At 39.1% G+C, this 20,059-nt stretch overlaps 1 protein-coding gene across 1 annotated transcript; it reads right to left on the reverse strand.

Annotated features, from left to right (window-relative positions):
• Window positions 1–3,187: 3,187 nt before the first annotated feature.
• LOC146315993 (aminopeptidase N-like) lies at window positions 3,188–19,202 on the reverse strand. The gene is made up of 21 exons (XM_084734738.1): window positions 18,871–19,202; window positions 16,456–16,759; window positions 16,190–16,332; window positions 15,900–16,036; window positions 15,103–15,229; window positions 13,609–13,763; window positions 12,363–12,476; window positions 12,110–12,253; window positions 11,951–12,016; window positions 11,306–11,371; window positions 11,020–11,192; window positions 10,684–10,760; window positions 9,709–9,842; window positions 9,564–9,619; window positions 9,270–9,417; window positions 9,053–9,144; window positions 7,530–7,637; window positions 7,272–7,439; window positions 7,040–7,180; window positions 5,036–5,117; window positions 3,188–4,060 (listed from the first exon to the last, which is right to left on the reverse strand). The coding sequence occupies exons 1-21, from the start codon at window positions 19,163–19,165 to the stop codon at window positions 3,902–3,904; spliced, it is 2,889 nt and encodes a 962-aa protein (XP_084590864.1). The 5' UTR covers window positions 19,166–19,202; the 3' UTR covers window positions 3,188–3,901.
• Between the last annotated feature and the right edge of the window lie 857 nt (window positions 19,203–20,059).

Here is a 20,059-nt window from a genome sequence, read left to right on the forward strand (position 1 = left end):
GATGTTCACATATAAGTCATAAAACACTGCGTGTCTGCTGAGAATTCACACGTGTGTGATGTAAAAGAGTTTATTGCCTTTGTCTTGTTGTGTTCACAGGTCAAACCCTTTATTCAGGAAATAACAGTGACACATTCAACATGGCTGCCTCATCCAAAGACTATCTTCTTTATATTGAACTGTATCTTAAACTGTGAAGAATTTCTACTGGTCATTTCCTGTGACTGGGTCATGACCCACAGGTGGGTCACAGGAAATTTTATTTGTGTCGCAAATGTAAATTTAAGATTTTTTATGTGCAGTACTCAAAAGTAATGAAGCATTTAAAACGTAAATATTGTTTTACCGATGAAAGCAATAAATGAGACCTTGTAAATTCCACCTAAATGCATATATTTTGTCGCATTTATGAAGTAGGTTAAAATGTCCTATACTGTTTTCCAGATGAGAGGAAATAAAAACAATGTTAACTCAACCTTAATATATTTAGTTCTCGTGTATAAAATATTAACATGCGTATACTTTATGTTTTCAATAACACATGTCAAGATAACATAAGGTAATGTCGAAATGGCCGTAAAATTGATCAGGAACAATAATTTATGCATAAATTATCTCTCCTTGAGATTTATTGATAAGGCCTATTGTGAGTTAGATTATGATGTTTTTTTCATTTGGAACTCTTTATCTTCCAGGGTTTTTGACAGAATTCACAGATTTTTTTTTAACACACACAGAATATTCAGTTCTTTGAATATCTTAACATGGAATATATCAAAAGAAAGAACTGATTCTCTGGTTTCAGACACAAAAAACATTGTGTTCTAGCTTAATTCATTATTTTTTTGTATAAGCACTTGAATGTTGGTCAGTTGCATCAAAATATCCACTTTTCAGACAAAAAACAGAGAAAACTTTTTTCTGAGAGGCCCGAGGGCTGGAGTCATTATCTGCCCCAGATGTGGAACGGGTCCCAGAGGATGCAGTGTGAGCAGCCCCTGTCTGTTCCCAGGCTCTGTGGCCGGGTCATGATGCTCTCTGACATGTGGATCTGCAGCTGAGCACTGATGTTTTCATGCTAGATAACATCATGTTCTTCTTCTGCTGTTCACTTCCAGTACTTACCTTCTTCTTTGGGTGACATTTTTTTGCCAGATGACGCATCACAGCGTCCCCTATGGCATCGCAGTGAAGTGCAATTGATGGAATCAATCACAAGGAAGTGTTGTGGCTTAAATGACAAGATATGTCATCAATGGCAGGATATCAAGATATCATAAAATCAAACAAAGCAGTGATATACAATAATTAGGTATAAATCATCAGCAGTGTAAAATTCAGAGTGGCTGGAATCATCAGAGACAGAATCAGACAGTTCAACAATCTTTGTAGTATTTGAAGGTGGAGAGAGTCAATGTTCTGAATGTTGTGGGGACAGAAGGCCTGAAGGCTGAAGTGGTCAGATGGTGTAATGATATGGCACGGCAGAAGATCTGAGAGTTTGGGAGGGTATGTAGATATGAAAGAGTTCAGAAAGACACAAAGGGGATAGGTTATTGAGAAGCTGAATCTCAAAATTATTTAACAGAGAGCAAGTGAAGTTGCTGACAAACAGGAGTGATTTGATCTATAGATGGAGTTCTGGTAATGGCAGCTCAATTCTGGACAACATTAAAGTTTATGAAGGCACTTCAGAGGAAGACCAAAGAGAACACAGCTAGAATAGTCATGACAGGATGTAATACAGGCTGTGAATGAGAGGTGTAAGCATTCATTCATTCAATGTCCATAACCACTTATCCTTGAAGGGTCACGGGGAGAGAGGCGGGGTTCACCCTGGACAAATCACCAGTTCATCACAGGGCTGAAAACACAGAGACAAACAACAATTCACTCTCATATTCACACCTATGAGCCATTTAGAGTCACCAATAAACCTATTATACTGCATGTCTTTGGATTGTGCAAGGAAGCCGGAGTACCCGGAGAGAACCCACACAGACATGAGGAGAACAACATGCAAACTCCAGAAAGGCCCCGTCCCAGCTGGCTGGGAGATTCAAATTCGGGACTTTCTTGCTGTGAGGCAGCAGTGCTAACCACTGCACCACCATGCCACGCTAGGTGTGCTTGAAAGAATGTGCAGTCCAGGATGGCACCCACTCTTAACTGAAAGGGAACAAAGAAATATGGAATTGTTGAATAGTCAGGCTTAGCCAAGTAGATTTAGTGCCTATGGTGAGGAGGACCTCAGTTTTATCACTGTAAACTTTGAGAAAGTTGTACAAAAACCAAGATTTAATTTCCAGCAAGCAGTCAGAGAAGGTAGGGGTTGGAAGAGTGGAAGTAAGCTTGGTGGAGAGATAGAGCTGGGTGTTATCTGCATAGCACTGAAATGGAATGCAGAGTCGCCCCATAAATATGACCAAGGGGTAAAAGGTAAATAACAAATAGAAGGGGGCCCAAAACAGAGCCCTGAGGAACACCACTAGTAACTGTAAAGGACTGTGATCTCAACTGTTAAGTTGAACAACCAGGCCTAAACCAGGCAAGAGAGGTGCCAGTGATGCCAGTGGAAGCTAATTCCTCCAGGAGGCTGTTATGTAAGATGGTATCAAAGGTGGATGAATGAGTATGGTTAAAAGACCAGAATCAGCCGTCATCTACAGGTCACAGGTGATTGTTATCGAGGCTGTCTCCAAACTGTGAGAGTAGAAAAAGACAGACTGAAATTGTTCAAATAGCATGAAATTAAGCAACTGTTTTTTCAAGTATTTTCTTTTAAGAATAATTAACATTTCTTATATTAGTCTGGTGGCCATGAAGGCAGACGAACTTTTTTGTTTTTTGTTTGCAGACATATTTTTTAATTTAAATTTCTTGGATGTTTCTCTGCTAAGACAGACAGTAAAAAATATCCACATATAGCACTAACTAGTTTGGTGAAATTTGATGATGATGCAACATGGTCGCCTTTCTGGAAAAGGGCCTGCTTCCTCTGTAGATATGTGCGTCTCTTTCTAAGGTAACAAAAACACATTTCTTCAGATTACACACTGTTGAATACATAATATTATATTCCATTTCCGCCAATATATCCCTGCAAAACAATAGTTAGCTAGATGTTTTTAGGGGGTTTGAAAATACAGGGGAATATAACCAGTCAACAAACAAATAAAACAGCAAATTCTTAACAAATAAATTTATTGTTGTTTTGAGGTTACAATTGTTGCCTGCAAAATATCCAGCATTAGGACATAAACAGTTAAGTAAATGTTTGGAAGCTATACTGGATCTAAACAGATAGATGAAGACTTTGACAGTGATTAATTGGAAATAATACTGGAAATAATACTGGTTCAGGCTGACTTGTGATGTTCATAGCAGACAGCTGTCATAACCAGAAAAATAAAGTTTTTGCAGAATCTGAAGAATAAATAAAGGAAATAGGCAATAACAGTTTGACCAAAAAGTATTTTGTATTTGGACAGGTAATATCTTAAACATTTACTCTTGAAAATTACAGAGCCCCTGCAGTGACATGTGAAAAGAGAACGTTCCTGGTACATAAAGAAACACTTAAGGGACTCAACATTAAATACGGAAAAAAGTACAGTAAAAAAAAAAAAAAAGCTGTTTCAATTTCAATGTTTTCTCAGCTGATGATAACAGAAAGCCAAAGAGGATGCATGTCTCTTTTTTACAGATTAAATTCATCCAAACAGAGCAAACTTGGTTTATTTTAAAGAAGCTGAAATCCATTATGATGACCATATAAACTACCTCTGCCAGGCAGCTGGTGTTCATTTACTTTCAGTTGACATTGTGTGAAATCTAGATTTATTTTTGATGATGAACATAACATTTTAAATTACATGAAATAAAAGTTAAATACAAGGTATCATTCAAGCTTTGTTGCATTTGTGAACCAGTTGAAAACATTCTCCTTGTTGGCTGCGAGCCATTTTATGTTGCCCATGGTCCTCTCGATGGACTGATCCACTGCCAGGGTCCCAGAGCCGAAACCGACATCTGAGTTATCTTCCTTGAACTGCTTCAGCTGTCACAACAAACAAAACTTGAAATGAGTTGAGAAAGAAAAGGACACAACCCTCCAGTTTCTTTCAGTGTGGAGTATCACTTCAGCCTGACAAAAAATCCAAAGCTGGACGGACCTACCATGCCTAGTTAGAGTTGCTAAGCTATGATTTGGGAGGAAGGTTAAGCAAATGGGCAATTTCTTGGGGTTTCTTTGATTTGAAACTGACTTGGCCTTTATATCATATTAAGGAAAAAATTCCACTTGACCCTCCAGACCAAGTTTGATGGAATGAATCTGATGGATAATGCTGAGCTTTCAAAATAAAAGAGAAATGTCCCACACTACCCCACACAGCTCTGCTATAAGAGAAACATCAGTAATGTGGTAGTAAGTGTTTTTGGCACCTTATATTAGAAAAATAAATGAATTTATATGTGGAAAAGTCACACCCCAATCAGTCCTCTCTACCGACACTGCTTCCCCTGAGACAACAGTGTCTGCCTCAGGCAGTGAGAACCAGGGAGGTCCTGCTGTTCAACGACGGAAAAGTCACAGATCTCAATATTATGTCAGTTGTTATGGACAACTTCAGGTGTTAAGACCACAAAGCTCAGGACTTTTGTTAAGTATTTTAATGAACTGGGATGATTTTAAAATGATGGTGTTTCCAGGTGTTATCATGAAATATAGACTGGGCACTCTGGGGCACTAAGAGAAACTTTTACTTGGTTGTAAAATCAGGGTCTGAGGACTTGAAATTGGTGCCTTGATACGAGATTATGACTTAAGATTTGCACATTTGTTATCTAATTTGATAGCACAGCATTAATGATTGAATCAAACCTAAATCTGGAATGACGTTCAGTTTTAAGACGTAAAACTCTCTAAAAGTAGAGATACATATTTGTCTGATTGTGGGTAAACCTCTGAAAAATGCATTAGAAACTCAAAGAAACTTAGTGGCCAAAAAAAAAAAAGTCTAGAACATCTCACCTGTTGAAGCTCAAACTCAGTGGAGAAGCGCTCAGTGACTCCGTTGATGAGGTTGGAGAAGGAGAACGATCCACCGCCATACCTGTGAGTGTGAAAACAAAGCCAATAATCAGGCCACTGGATGCAAATGAAAAGTAACTGTTGACAGGCAGGCAGAATCGTCTTTACTGCCAGTGAGAATCAGATTGTGAAATGAACTCTGTTTCTACAAATCAAAGAGACAAGAATTCTGATAAAGGCTGAAATTTCTGCCTACCATTTATTATCTATGTCAGGAAAGGATCATGTGTTTGGTAGTGTGTGTGTGTGTGTGTGTGTGTGTGTGTGTGTGTGTGTGTGTGTGTGTGTGTGTGTGTGTGTGTGTGTGTGTGTGTTTCTGTCCACAGCTAATCTCACATACTATTCACACTATTTTAAAGGAGCTCTCATGGTTGCACTATGGTTTAAAAACTATTTTTATTGACTTATACCGCCATTGACTGCTGACAGGCCAGTAGGGACATGAAGTGATCTGTGCATTATTGTCTCTACCTTTTTCCACCACTCTCATGTAAATATGCTGGGCATACAGCCTGTCCTGCTCTCCATGTCTCCGAGATATACATAGTGTACATGTGTACTGTTTTTTAGATACAATTACTAAATTACCACATTTAGTTTAAAGGTCTCTAAAAATAGCAAATCTACCTATATTGGAGGTAAAATAAAAGAATGACCATGTTTCTATAATACTTAATCACAATCTGTCAGACGTTTATTTTTAGTCATGTGTACAGTTATAATGATTTTTTTATAATAAAACTTTTGGCCATTAAACTTTGGAACAGGCCAACCTCTTAGTGACTAATTTTTTTATTAATGTCAACATCAGCAGATGGAAAATGGAGTTGACATGTTAGGAGTCGACAAAATGTTACATTTTTCCATTTCACAACATAGTCATAGTGAGCAGGCATTTTATTATTTAAAGTGTCTCAGAGTTCTCTTAATGCTAATCAAAATTTAACTTTGATTTAGAAGGGCTACAGAGTTGACATGTTATGATTGAGACACATCTGATAGAAATATTATTGAATCAATTTGTCCAAAAATAGAAAGTTTACCACTGCTTGAACTGAGACATCGGTCAGGGTATAGCTAACCTTTTTTATGCTTAATTAAATCATGTTTTTGTGCAAATCTGACAGAGTTGATGGAAATCTGGGACACAACTTTGAAGGGCCAACATTTTAATTTAAAAAAGCATTTTATAACAAATATGATTATAATAGCACAGCTTTATATCCATGTTATCAGTAGGTATTGTTAGTTTTAGATCTGGACAACTTTTAGCATAATTCATCATTTAAAACAATTTTTCTAATTGTTTGAAGTTGTGGAGCAAGTTAAGAAAGTTTTAATTTTTGGTAATTATAATAGAGACAATAATTACTTTTTTTGGTAGGACATGATTTTTCCTGATTCTCAAGAATGGGAGGGCACTTGTTATATTAGAGAAAATGACAAAAGAAAAATTATATTTGAACAATGTGAACTGCCACTGACACAAAACGCTACAAACTTAATTCAGTTGTCAGGAAACTGTTCTCAGCACCTGCCAATGGACGGCCTGTGAGGTTTACAATGGGTCAAGACCAAAGTTCATCTGAGGCACAGTTTGAATCACAGTGAGCATGCTGAGTCAATAAAAGATTTCACTCATAATAAATGTGACTGTAAAACTGACAGTCTGCTGTTACGTGATTATGTGATGGCTCTTTTATTATCTTGCATTCAGCATGTGATACTCATCGGGTCTCAGAGATGTGTTACCTAACACCATAAATCTACTTTTATAACAACTTTCACCCAGAACAGTAAAGTCTGTTACAGCACCTTTAAAAATGGCATGTCCTGTCAAAACAAACCCTGAGCAGACTTTAAAAAACTGACTGATACAAAATCTGGTGCCTTTTGTCATGTTTCATGGGAGTGCAGTGACGTCAGCAACTGAGCAGTACTCACTCATTGAAAATGTATGACCATCGTGCCCTGACAAAGTCCCACGCCAGAGACTGACCAATCACATTGTTGGCAATGTAGACAATGGTAGAAGTGGCATCCTGCTTCCGGATCTTTTCTGGATCCAGAGTGTACTCCAGGTACCTGAAAAGGTTCAAGCAGAGCAGTGGGCAGGGTCAGTGATACACTGCAGTAGTAAATCTGACAGTATTAACACGGCTGTCTATTAGCAGACCTGTTGAGCAGCCAGGGTTGCTTCGTGCAGGACAGGGCATAGCGGAGTTTGTCAGCTTCAATAGCAATAGTGGCGTTTTCAAACATTTTCCAAGCAAAATTCCACTCTGCAGCGCCACCTGCTGCAATGGCATTGCAGTACACAGTGGAGCGCAGATTGGCGTGGATCCTGAAGCAAGATAGACATTAGATCATGATGATGGACAGATGGTAGCAGCTTATGTACATTATAGCAGACAGAAAATAAGATGATACTCACGGGTTGACATCAGTGTCCATCCATTGTTTGAACCATCCCTTGACCAGATCCTGACACTCCTTGAGGCCTGTCCTGCAAGCCAGGCTAATAGCATTCACCTGATTATACCTGGAGAAACAGGAAGGAGACAGAGTTTTAGCAGGAGCCCAGAAAGAGCCCAGCCTCATGTCAACTGAGGGACAGGTTTATTTTGTTAGTACACAAAACACTGCTGGAGTTTCACAGGAAAACAGTGTTACAGAATCTCTCAAACAATGGAAGGGAATGGTGACCAGTTTTCAAATATAAAAACCAACTGGAAAAAAAACATAAAATGCCTCCACACTGCTTGTCTGTCAAGTCTCCTAATGCACCAACATGACGTTTGACACACACACACACAGTTCAGACAGTGTGCATGTGCACGTGAACGTGAACGTGGCTCCAAGCTAAAGATCTACAGTGAAGATTCAGACTAAAAACATGCTGTAAATAACATTTTTCAGTCAACATGGCAGCATGGAGGAACTTTATGTTTTTATTCAGCTTTTTGTTTGAAAACTGGTCACTATTCACTTTCATTGTTTGGGAGATTCTGCAACGCTGTTTTCCTCTGAAACTCCAGCAGTGTTTTGTGAACTAAAAAACTAAACCTGGCATGAAGGTGAGTGGATAATTGGTGAATTTTCATTTTTTTGGTGGACTATCCCTTTAACAACCCTTTAACTGCGTTACATTGGTCATGTGACATAGCACATGATACATACAATGTAAAAGAGTAACAGGGTTAGATCAGGTTTAGGTAATAAAACTACTTGGTTAGGAAGTCATGTCATATCTGTAATGACATTTTAAGGTACTCAAAACTTAAATTAATCCTGGGTTCACTTTTTGTTTCACACAGGATTCAAACACCAGTCTCCTGGGTGTTTAAGCCATCAATCCACCCAAACTCCTCCTATTTCGCTCCTTTTACTTCTCCTGCCATGTTTACTACATCCACTAGGGGGCACAGCCTGACAATAAACCGACATATCACCTGCAAAGTGAATTCATCTCAATCAGGTTTGTAATGGCTTTTGAAGGTAAATGACATCTAAAAGCAACTGCTAGCCTGTGGTAATGCTAGTCTCTGGTAGCAAGTTTGCAAATATGTTGTTATTGTGTTGTTAATATGTTAATATTATTATAATTAGCAGCACCAGTGGTAGTGGTATTAATTTTTTTCTTCCTAATTTTGTCATTACCAGTTCGAATTCCCCCCATATATTGTTCCTTTCACTGCCAACTCCTACTGTTTAGTACTTAGCAGGAAGATTGTTAAGAAAAATATCAGGCTGTAATCGGGTTTGGAAATATGCTAATGAAGGACATGTTCAGGTCAGATTTGGACGGAATACTGTCAAGCTTGAGCCTTATTTGGCTCAACTTTTCTGTCCCTATTAAAGTACTAATGATAATGTGCCCTTAATGTTGTTTAACTTTTCGCATTTAAAAAGTATGATCTCCAGAACAGTAGAAAGAGTGCAGGACTCTTTACTCACTGGTCCATGTGTCCAGTAGGCACGTCCGTCCAGTTGCCAGTTAAGTTTCTGAAATGTTCAAACAGAGGGGCGACCTGTTGCCTCAGGTAATCCTAAAAAGAAGCATAACAGAGCTAAGAAAACATGATAATTCCATGACGCTACAGAAGAATAACAGTAATTTATTTGGCTGTTTTGATTTTTGCTGCCGGTATGTTTGGCTGAAAAGAAAGCACACCTGCATAGGACCATAAACCTCGCTGCGGTCAAACATGAGGTAGAAGAAGTCCAGGTTGTTCAGGGCCGACTCCCAGGGCATATATTCTCTCTCCTTGTTCAGGTACTTGGTTGTTCTGAGGGCCAGCTCTGTGGGGATGATCTTTGCCCTTTAGGGTGACAAGATTGTGAAAATGAATGTTAAATTTCTATATCTTGATCATCATTCGTTACAGTCTAGAGTGTTTTCAGTTTTACCTTTCGATACATTGGCAAAATACTTGTGTACTTTCATCAGTTTCCTAGCAGGACTTACCTGGCCAGGTTGAAGGCATCATCCACCAACTGAGCTCTGTTGATCACTGGTATAGTCTTAAAAAACAAGAGCAAAACCTCTCAGATCAAGACGCATGTTATGTATGGTGATATAATAATATTGCTATGCATCAGCTGTGTCTTACCTGATGACTCGTGTTCAGAACATTTAGGATTTTGTCCCAGTTGCCCTGGTCATAGTTGACCCTGTAGTATCCCACCACATTGAGGTTGGCCAGCACCCAGTCAGCGTCTGATGTCTTCATTTCATTGATTGTATCTACAGGAGAAAGGAAGGTTGAAGTTAGTCTTTACTGCTGTACACAAGACCAAGATGCTATATTAATTTCATGCCTTTCACCGTGTCAGTGTCTGCTTATTATGTGTCTTCTGGGGGTGATTTTCACAGCCAGTGAACTCTTAAGTCTCTTTATCCTTGAGCTTTCTCAAATCGGATTTCAAAGTGTCCTCGGCATCACTTGCAATGCAACACACAGCAGCAACATCAAATCCAGAGTGAAATCCAAAGTGCATCAATGCAGCTGCTGCTAGCAGAACGGTAAAGAGGACAACACAGAGGAAAACGGTCTGTGGATAGCCACTGAAATGGAGTGATGGAGTTACACTGTAGCTTCATTGTTTGGAGGGCAAGATGTTCAATCTCTCATAGATTTCTCATCTTTCTGTGTTGGAAACCGGTAGAATTGAAGGCAGAAGTAGTGTGACATTGCACCACCACAAAACCTCCTATGTGTTCAGATCAAATGAAAAGAATTTGTTGGCATAGAGATGGCTCGATTGTAAGTCAATGCAAAGACGCCAAGTAGACACAGATTCATCCTTTCATTCTAATTGAGGCAAAGGTGCATTCATATGGCTTAATATTTTTTACTTATAATTGATTGCTGATTGATCAAATCCTGAAATATTTTTTCTTTCTAAAGTCCTTTGACACTTACTTGCAACCAGTGACTATCTGACTTGGCTTGACCTTTAACAAGGGCCCGCAGTGATATTGTATGCATTTGCAAAAAGATCTCCATTCACTAAACTATCAGTCTGAAGTCATTCATTTATCAGCACAAAATAACCATGTTAATGTTTGTGTCTTTATGTCCCACCTGATTTTTTCATCAGCCACTTTGGTTCCTGGTGCTTAGCAGTCTTCATCCACTTCATCGGGACGATCCATTCATAGCTGTAGGATAAACAACTGCATTAGTAACCCCATATACCCATATGGTGTTTATCTAATTAGTCTTCATGACTTGGACAAGGGAGGGTGTATCAGCTGTATCATGATGTCATTAAAACAAAAAAGAAAGTCTCAGCAAGCAGCATCTTTACTATCAGTAGACAACACTAGACACTATAATGAAGATCATAGTATTAATGTAAAAGTAGTGGTAGTACAAGTGTAGGGAGAGGCAAGGATGAAAAAATGTTAGTGTGCTTACTTGTAGGGAGATGGAGTGGTAACTACAGAGTCTGGATCCAAGAGAAAGTGCTTCTGGTCTACGAAACCAGTGGTGGTATCTATGGTAACCACAGGAAAACCCATCTGCAGCACCCAGGTGTTCATGATGTTATTGACAGTCTCAGGAAGGTTGGTCTTATTATTTTCAACAGCCTGTAGAATCAGACAAACAGTAAAAACATTATGTGACAGTAGATTGTACTGATGATCGTTTTGTTGAAAATGTTAAATGTTCCGAATTAAAGAGTCTATAGAAAAGAACATGCCATCTGCAGATGCTTCCAAAGGTCTGTGTAGACTGCATTCCCAAACTTAAACTCATCCAGGTAGGTCTGCAGGGTGGACAGAGAAAACACAGAGACAAATTTATTACAAATAGTATTTTGCTTTCAGTCTAATGAAATTCAAGCTACCTCACATTCACAATCCAAACTCTTTTCACTGCAACATAGTTCACACCTATAATGATGTGCTAGAATTGTCATGTGTTCTTAAGCTGGCAGTGCTTTGCTTTGCTGCCAATGCTCCGAACTGTTCTCCACTCCCCCAACTCCCTGCTGTGCTGAGCTTGATGCTTCCTAATGGAAAATGATGAGGTCAAAACCTACACCCTAAATCAGCATCCTACACTGTGTTGGTGTACACGCTGGAGGTTAATTCTTGGGTGCAAGCATGGTTAAAAATGAACTAAATGATTGTGCAGTATTTTAACATCTATCAAGCCTAATCAGCTGCCAGGATTTTTAGGTGCTGCGCACACTGACAAATATTTTTCCAAGACACAACCGAGGGAGGTCGGGTTGAGTGATTTGCAGGTAACAGGTCAGCATAGTAATAGAATGAATCTGCTAAGGACATGTGTACCTTAATTCTGCTAAGGATCAGTTATGCAAGATTCTTTAAGTCCTTACCCTGAGTCCCATTGTGAAAACGTCTTCACTTAGGAAATCCGACAACATCCTCAGAACAGACGCTCCCTGAATATATGGGAAAAAAAGTTACAGGCTGGAATGGTGGATTGATCTTAGGATGAGAGATAAGAAATGTGTTCTGTTGGCGTTTAAGGTTACCTTGCTGTATGAGATGGCATCAAACAGCTCACTGATCTGTGCTGGCTTCTGGATATCCTCTTCTTTAGAGGACAGAGGGTGAGAGGAGGCCAGGGCATCAACAGCAAACACCCTGTGGACATCGCTGAGCACGATGAGGTCTTTCTATTACAAGACAAATAAGAGAGTATGGTTACAACTGCCCGGATCACTGTCACTGCCATCCTTCATTACACGCATTGTTGACGCCATGAAGTGGGAGGGAAATTCTTACCACATTCCAGTCAGGTTCAGCATCGTCTGCTCCCAGGTACTCTACATAGGATGCAAAGCCTTCATTCAGCCACAAGTCGTTCCACCACCTCAGGGTCACCAGATTACCAAACCACTGAAAGGACAGCACAAATGAAAGGTTTGATTGCTATGCCAAGTAAAAACTAATAATAAATAAGACATCATCATAAGACAGCATCTCTGTACAGGCTCCCAGACCTGCAGACTTGGAGACTAGGACCTGAGACACTCTCTAGTCCAAAAAACAACGACATGACTGCTGTGAGACTTGACTTCATTGAGATTTAATGTCTTAAAAACTTGACTGTCCTTGTCAATCAATTAAATGCTGTGACATTTTAACACACTTGGACTTAGAGCTAAAACTTGCTTTGACAAGAACAGAGATTTATGTGGACTTGCCCTCAAGGTCTCAAGACCAGGGCTTGAACTGGCTCTCAAGGACTTGAGACTTGACTTGAAACATGCTTTGACATGACTTGAAAATTGACTTGAAATATCCTTTGACATGACTTGAAACTTGACTTGGACATGCTCTCTGAGATTTGAGATTTTATTTGAAACCCCCTTTGACAAGTCTTGAAAGCTGACTTAGACTTGCCCTCAAGAACTTGAGACTTGGTTTAAAACATGCTTTCACAAGAGCAGTGATTGGTTTGGATTTGCCTACAAAGTCTTACATCTGACTTGGGAGCTGCTTCTTTGACAATACTTGAGATTTGGCTTGGACATGGTCTCTAGGATTTGAGATTTGACTTGATAGTTGATTTGACAAGATTTCAGACTTTACTTGGACTTGACCTGAGGACTCAAGATTTCATTTTAAATCTGTTTTGACAAGACCGTTGACAGGACATGAACTGGTTCTCAAGGACTTGATACTTGACTTGAAACTTCCTTTGACAAGACTTGAGATCTGACTTGGACTTTCCCTCAAGGACCTGACACTCAACTTGGACTTGCTCTTGGGACATGAGGCTTGGCCTTTGCTAAAACCTTCTTAAGACTTGGCTCAGATTTGTTTCGGCTGTCTTGACACTCTACTTAGACCTCCAAACAGGTCTTTCCAAGCTCCTCTTTCAAAGTTTCAGAGACTGAGTCCAAATTTATTTTCTCAAATGTTAAATTATTTTCCACAGATTGAAGAGCAGATCACAATAACCAGCAGGTGTTGTAACCACCATACATATAAAGCAGACTTTGTAAAGTGATACTTAAAGTCTAACCATGTGAGCCAGTTCATGAGCGATGATGGTGGCAATCCTCTGCTTATTGGAGTTGGAGGAGAACTCTTTATCGTAGAGCAGTGCTGTCTCTCTGTACGTAATCAGACCCCAGTTCTCCATGGCTCCAGCATTAAAGTCTGGTAGAGCTATTTGATCTGCAGGAGGAAAGACATTGTATATGGTTGAGTGCTTGTTAGATTGAACTTTAAGTTCTCACAGCATCTGTGTTAAAACCTGTGATCTAGAGAGAGGATGAAGATTGATGGTTCTGTAACAAAATCAGGAAATGAACCGCATGAACTCACCAACAAAGACTAGATGAAGACAGACTACAACTATCATCAAAGACCCTATGACAATCAAGTTGGATCTGTTAATAATTAATACTGTGCGTGATCTTCTCAGATCTTGTTCCCTAAGTCCTGTCATAAAGTTCATAAATGATAGATACTAGCATCCCTGGGATTAGCAGATAAGTCTTGCATCAACAGATGAAGGATGGGTGTTGTATATGGTGTTTGAAACTGCTGACACAGCTGTTTCATTGGAAGTGGCAGCCAATGTTTCAGTCTACAAAAGTCGACCATAAAAACAAATGTGATGGTAGTAAATGTGATTGGAAGGATTACTGACCACTGAAGAGGGTGGACTGCCAAATTAGAGAATTACATGTCATATTGTATCATGTTGTACAACCGTGCATTGTATAATGATAATAAACCTTGAAACCTTGAATATTAATGTATAACTACATAGGTGTGCTCTACGAACTTAAAGGTGGAGACATTCTGGATAAAGACAGTTGATGCTTGAGTCTCATTCCCAGGTTGTCAAATATGAACTCTTTGGGTTGGTGGCTTGGACCAAGCCACTCAGCTAAATAATGAGGCTCAAGGGTCTGGATATGAAGACGAGGGAATTAGACTCAACAATCAACTGTCTTTCTCCAGAATCTCTTAGTCCAACTTTAATAGGCTACATGTTGAGCAGGAAAAAAGTATTCAGGCAACAAATTTAATATGTTTATAAAAGACACATAAGAAGAAGGATATGAAAAGTGTTGCCCTCAGATAAAAGAATGCATTATTTATTTATTTGTTTTTTTATTTTTTGCATGTGTAGAGTGTGTATGTAATAGTGTTGTTGCAGTCCATTGTATAAATTGGTTAGGTTAAAGAATTTTCTTGTAATTTTCAGCCTGTGTATTATTCCCATTTTCAACTAGGGCCATTCTGACTGTAGGACATCCTAAATTTGAAATCCCCATCTCAAGTTTTGTGAAATTTCTGCAAGATGTTATAGAAACTAATTTTGAAAAAGGTCATGGTTTAGATCGGGTCTGGCATTCCCATCAAGACATTTCGGGGCAATTACTGTAAGCCTCCTGAGGCTTTGTGAACAAACTTCAATTCTATTAATCATTCTGAATGCTTGTAAACACAGAAAGTAACCCTCTGGATTAGCAGTTGTGATCGTCATGTGTGGTGGACTTACCAGACTTGGGCAGAGGGTATTTGGAAGCATAATACTTCTCAAAGAACTTAAGGATGGGTCCAGTTATGTTAAGGGCATAATCTCCTTGACCAGCGGCAATAGCAGGTTTCCGGGCAAAGATTCGGATCTAAACCCACGTCACAAAACACACACAAACAAACAAAAATGTGTAAGAGTCTGACCTCTTCAAACTGAACATCATAACCATGAAACCATGGAATCTGAGGTTTTAAATTGATATTCTTATTCTTATTCTTATTCTTATTCTTATTATTATCTTGAAATGCATGATATTAGCACCACTATTTATAGATTTTTAAAATTAGATTCTATGTGTTGCTTCAGCCAAATCATGTGGACATTGAATTATTCTGCAACAGTGTCTTTCACAGAGTCAGAAATGTGTTAACTCGCATATGTATTCTATCATTGATATGTGTGCATCTCTTCAAGCGCTAATGTACATGTTTCTAGTGTGATGTTGTTGAGACACACAGAACGGTCTTGTCTTTAGCAGCTGTCATTTCAGAAGTGTCATCTCTGACTGTAAGTGAAACCAACAGGTTTTTGATTTAGGGTTCAGTTGTGCATCTTGTAAACACCTGTTGATGTTCATTTCAACATATTCCTGCTGTAGTCACTATTCACTGGCAATAAACGTTATTTATATGCTTATATCATGTGTTTGACAGTTCATTTGCCTTTTGTGCCCACAGTACTATCAAAAAAGACACTTTGGCAGAATGCACAGCTCCTGGAAATACAGACTGTATTCATGGAAGGTGGGGATCAATTACCAAAACTCCATCAATGGTGTTGTTGACGTAGTCATAGTCACTGACAATGAATGCCAACAGGTAAGTGGACATTTTCTCAGTTGGCTCAAAAACTGTCTTCTGCAGGCTTTGACGTCCCATTTGAACGCTGCTTGATTCTGTAGAAGAAATACATTTATTGGAAAATCTTTGATTTGATTATTATCCTGCTGTCCAGGCTTAGTTCACCATTAAAATTCTTTCACATCAACTTTTAAAACAAAAGGATCGTCATTATTTTCCTCAAACACATGCAGTATAGTGCCACTAACCTTTTTGTGCACCATTGGACAGAGCCACAGTTCCCTTGTCGTGGATCAGAGTGATGTAGAAAATAGCTTTCATAGCTGGCTCGTCAAAACAGGGGAAAGATTTCCTGGCATCTGTCGGTTGCATCTGAGTAGTGGCAACAACCCTGAAAGAAACAGACAAATGAAGATTGTTGTTTTAAAAAAAAAGCTCAATTGCTGGATACTGCAGGTTCTGAAACTTTCAAGACAATTTTTTGCCCCAGTTGGTTTCAAATGTATCATCATACTTTTTCTTTCCATTCTCCTCGTATTCGCTCCTGTAGAAGCCTCCCAGGTCATCAGCCAGCTCTCCGGTAAAATCAGTGTAAAGGTGGTACTTCTTGTCCTTCGACAGTTTACCATCCAACTGTAGGACCAGGTACTGAGTCACATTCTGGAGCCAGGACGACTTGATGGAGGGAACTTTCTCTCCACTGGGTGAGGTCAGTTTCGCCAAGTGGCCATTGTCAAGTTTGGTGTAATTCAGCTTATTGGAGTGGATAAGAATCAGGTCAGTCTCCTCAACACAGACAAACTCCACAGTGGACTGACCTGAAAGAACATGAAATAACTTTAAGCTGTGATCAGCAGCAGAAAAAAGCCTCCCAAACCTGAAAAAGAAGGTGGCAAATGAAACAAAGTCACCTTGATGAGTGGAGCCCTGTGACCCATAAAACAAATGTCCACTTGCAAACTCTTAAATTGTCCTTAGGAGGTCAAATTATCCAGCAATTCACAAAAAAGATTTGGATTTATTTTGCAAGTCATGTGCCATTAAAAACATGGTTAACAATGTGAAATGGTGTAGTGTGTTTAGGTTTAGGAAAAGATTGTGGTTTGGATTGAAATAAATATGTTATTTATGTCACATGACTTTACTCACATCATGGAATTGATGTAATGAAGCTTAAATGCAGAATATGTAAATTCTAATGCTACAGGTCTGTCACATTAAAACAATGACAAAAGATGCGGTTTGATGACGTGAGGTGCCGTATCATCATGGGAATTGTTTTCGTCACTTTTGAACAACCACACCACAACTGATGAAAATCTATCTGACATGTCTCAGGCAGAAATCATCTTCATGGATGATGTTTAGCCACAGGTGCTGACTTCCTTCCTCACTCTCTGACATCTGTCATAGCTACTAGCAACTGGTTTGCAATGGCTTGCAAGAAATGCTCCCTTACTTTGAATTAATTTAATAAATACATTTCCCTGCCACTGGTGGTTGAAAAACATAAATATAGATTGTACTAACCTGCTTGAACAGATGACCTATATGGCTAAATATGGTGATTTTGAATTTTTTGTGTGACAACTTGTAGGATTAAGGTTACTTTACTGGTTGAGAAAATTCTTCTACTTATTAGTTAAATAAAGAGTTTGAAACATTATCTGAAAATCACACAATCAAAACAGGATTGTTTTTAGGTAATATTTTGGAACAGTGGATATTTTTTATGGGACAGCACCACTAAAAGATATGTATCTATGAGGTACTAACACAAATATACATAATATCATAACAGTCTAATGGAAGTTTGTGAAATAGTCACTACATCTAATCTACATGGATATTAATTTAAAATTTTTGTCATGAAACTCCAAAACATCCAGTTATTCTTTCAAAATAAAAGTCTTGGGTAGGTTTCTGCACCAAAAGCTCTTGGTTGGGATTAGGAAAAGATTGCAATTTGGGTTTAAATAACTTTTTCCATGAAACAATCAAAATCAACTACTGGTCTCACACAAGATAAACCCCAGCCTCCTGTGTGAACATCCTGAGCCTGAACCACCCATCCACCCCAGCCTCCTACCTGCATGGACTTCCTTGCACTTTATACTGCCTTTCTCCTCATTACTTTGAAAGTTGTGATAACTGTCACGACAAAATATTCCAGTTCATGTACATGAATCTATAGATGACATTTCTTGATTTTATTAACTGCTGCTGAAAATGTAGTCCAGAAAAGCCTCAGAACAAGCTACTAACATCCATGAGTTGAGATTGTTATTTTATATATCTGCTGTTCAGAGTGATATAAAAACCTGGTAAAACTAGAAGGATTGCCCTCAGTTTCAGCCAAGAAGTTCTGATTCACAAACCTGTATGGGTGCATCAGGAGCAGACAAGGGCTTTACATTACATTTGGAAAAAAAAATATGAAGCTAAATACTAGGCCATAAAACTGTCATAGATGAGTCAAAAGTCAGGATACATCCTAATCCAAAATCCCTGCAGGTAGAAGGTTTCTTGAATGCGTGTTTCTTCTTAATCTCTTATTTTCTTTTTACATCTCTTTCATGTCATGGTGGATGGTCGTCCACCAATCAGTCTGGTTCCACTCAAGGTTTATGCCTGTCACCATAGTGCTTTGATATATTAATAATAATAACAATAATAATAATAATAATATTAAAAAGGCTACAATCTACACCTGCTCTATATGACAAGTGGCTGGAAATGACATAATATGATCCGGTGTTATATAAATAAAATTGCCTTGAATTCACTTGACCTTAACCTATCAACCGTCTGTCAGTCTTTATCTCCATCTTTTTTCCTGCCTCCAAACTCTGTACTCTGTAACTCAATGTAACTATTTTGTAAGAAAGACAAACGTCAGGTGATGAGTATTTCATGCATAAAGACTTACCAGTAAAGATGTAGAGTCCAGTTGTGATATCTTTAGCCAGTCGCGGCCACAGGGTGAGGTTATAGTGGTCTGGCACCAAGCTCTTCGGCAGCCGATACTTGTCCCATGGTTCGTTGGATGGAGCCGGTGTTGTAGTGACAGGGGCATTGGTTGTTCCTGGCAAGACTTGCTCATTGTTTTTAGCCTTTTCCTGTGAGTAAACAACAGACAGAGCAATGATTGTAGCCACAGCCCCTGCACCCAGGATGATACCCACTATCCCAACAGCTTTACTGATGTAGAAACCTTTCCCCATGTTGTCTGGCCCACACTGACACACTGCATGCAAAGGTGGAAGGTGAACTTCTATATGTAGCCAGGGGTAGCATCACCCCTCCCATTAACTGTACCAGGTGATACATTAACAGTGGGACTGTAAAAAAACAAGCCTCATCTGGTGAAGACACAGCTGGCTCTGTCACACGGCTTCATACTCATAAATTCTGACTTTTAACAATAATTTGTCTGTACTTTCAACTATTAGAAAATAAAGCTGAAATCACATCATTTTTGTTCTGTGACTGAGACATGGACAAGTATATATAAATACTGAGGTTTTTTGAAGTTGATCAAAGGAAGCAGGAGTTTTTCAAGAAGATTATCAGTTAACCCTAATGTAGAAACTTACTGAGGTATTTCAAATGTGAGCCTTTTAGAAGGAGAACATTACACAATGATAGCTCATACAAGAACAGGAATCAGAGGTGGGAGCAAGTCATAGTTTTGCAAGTCACAAGTAAATCTCAAGTCTTTGCACTCAAGCACTCAACACCTTATATCTGACTATGAGATCGGCCCAACCCGGGGAGACAAAGATCTGTGTGTGTCTGTCAGAGTCTGTTGTTGGCTGTATACCCGCTGGATAATCTGTCTGATTTTTTGGTGTACGGGTTATGAAACTTCAGTGACATGTTCTGATTCCATTTCCTCCTCTGCTGCTAGGAGAAGATGGAGAATGGGCAGCTGCGATGCTGCACCTCAATCTGGTTCAGGTGGGTGTTCAGCCGGGTTGAGGTGTAGCTTCACAACCAGTCTGGGTCAGCTCGCCTCTCCTCTGCCCTGTTCCTCAGCATTAGATAGGATCCAAACACACACACACACACCCACACACTGTTTATTTCTAAATTTACACTATATCCCTGACAGAGAA

This window comes from Lutjanus erythropterus, chromosome 13 (assembly GCF_056507025.1).
Source record: "Lutjanus erythropterus isolate fLutEry1 chromosome 13, fLutEry1.hap2, whole genome shotgun sequence".
NCBI classification, from domain to species: domain Eukaryota; kingdom Metazoa; phylum Chordata; class Actinopteri; order Lutjaniformes; family Lutjanidae; genus Lutjanus; species Lutjanus erythropterus.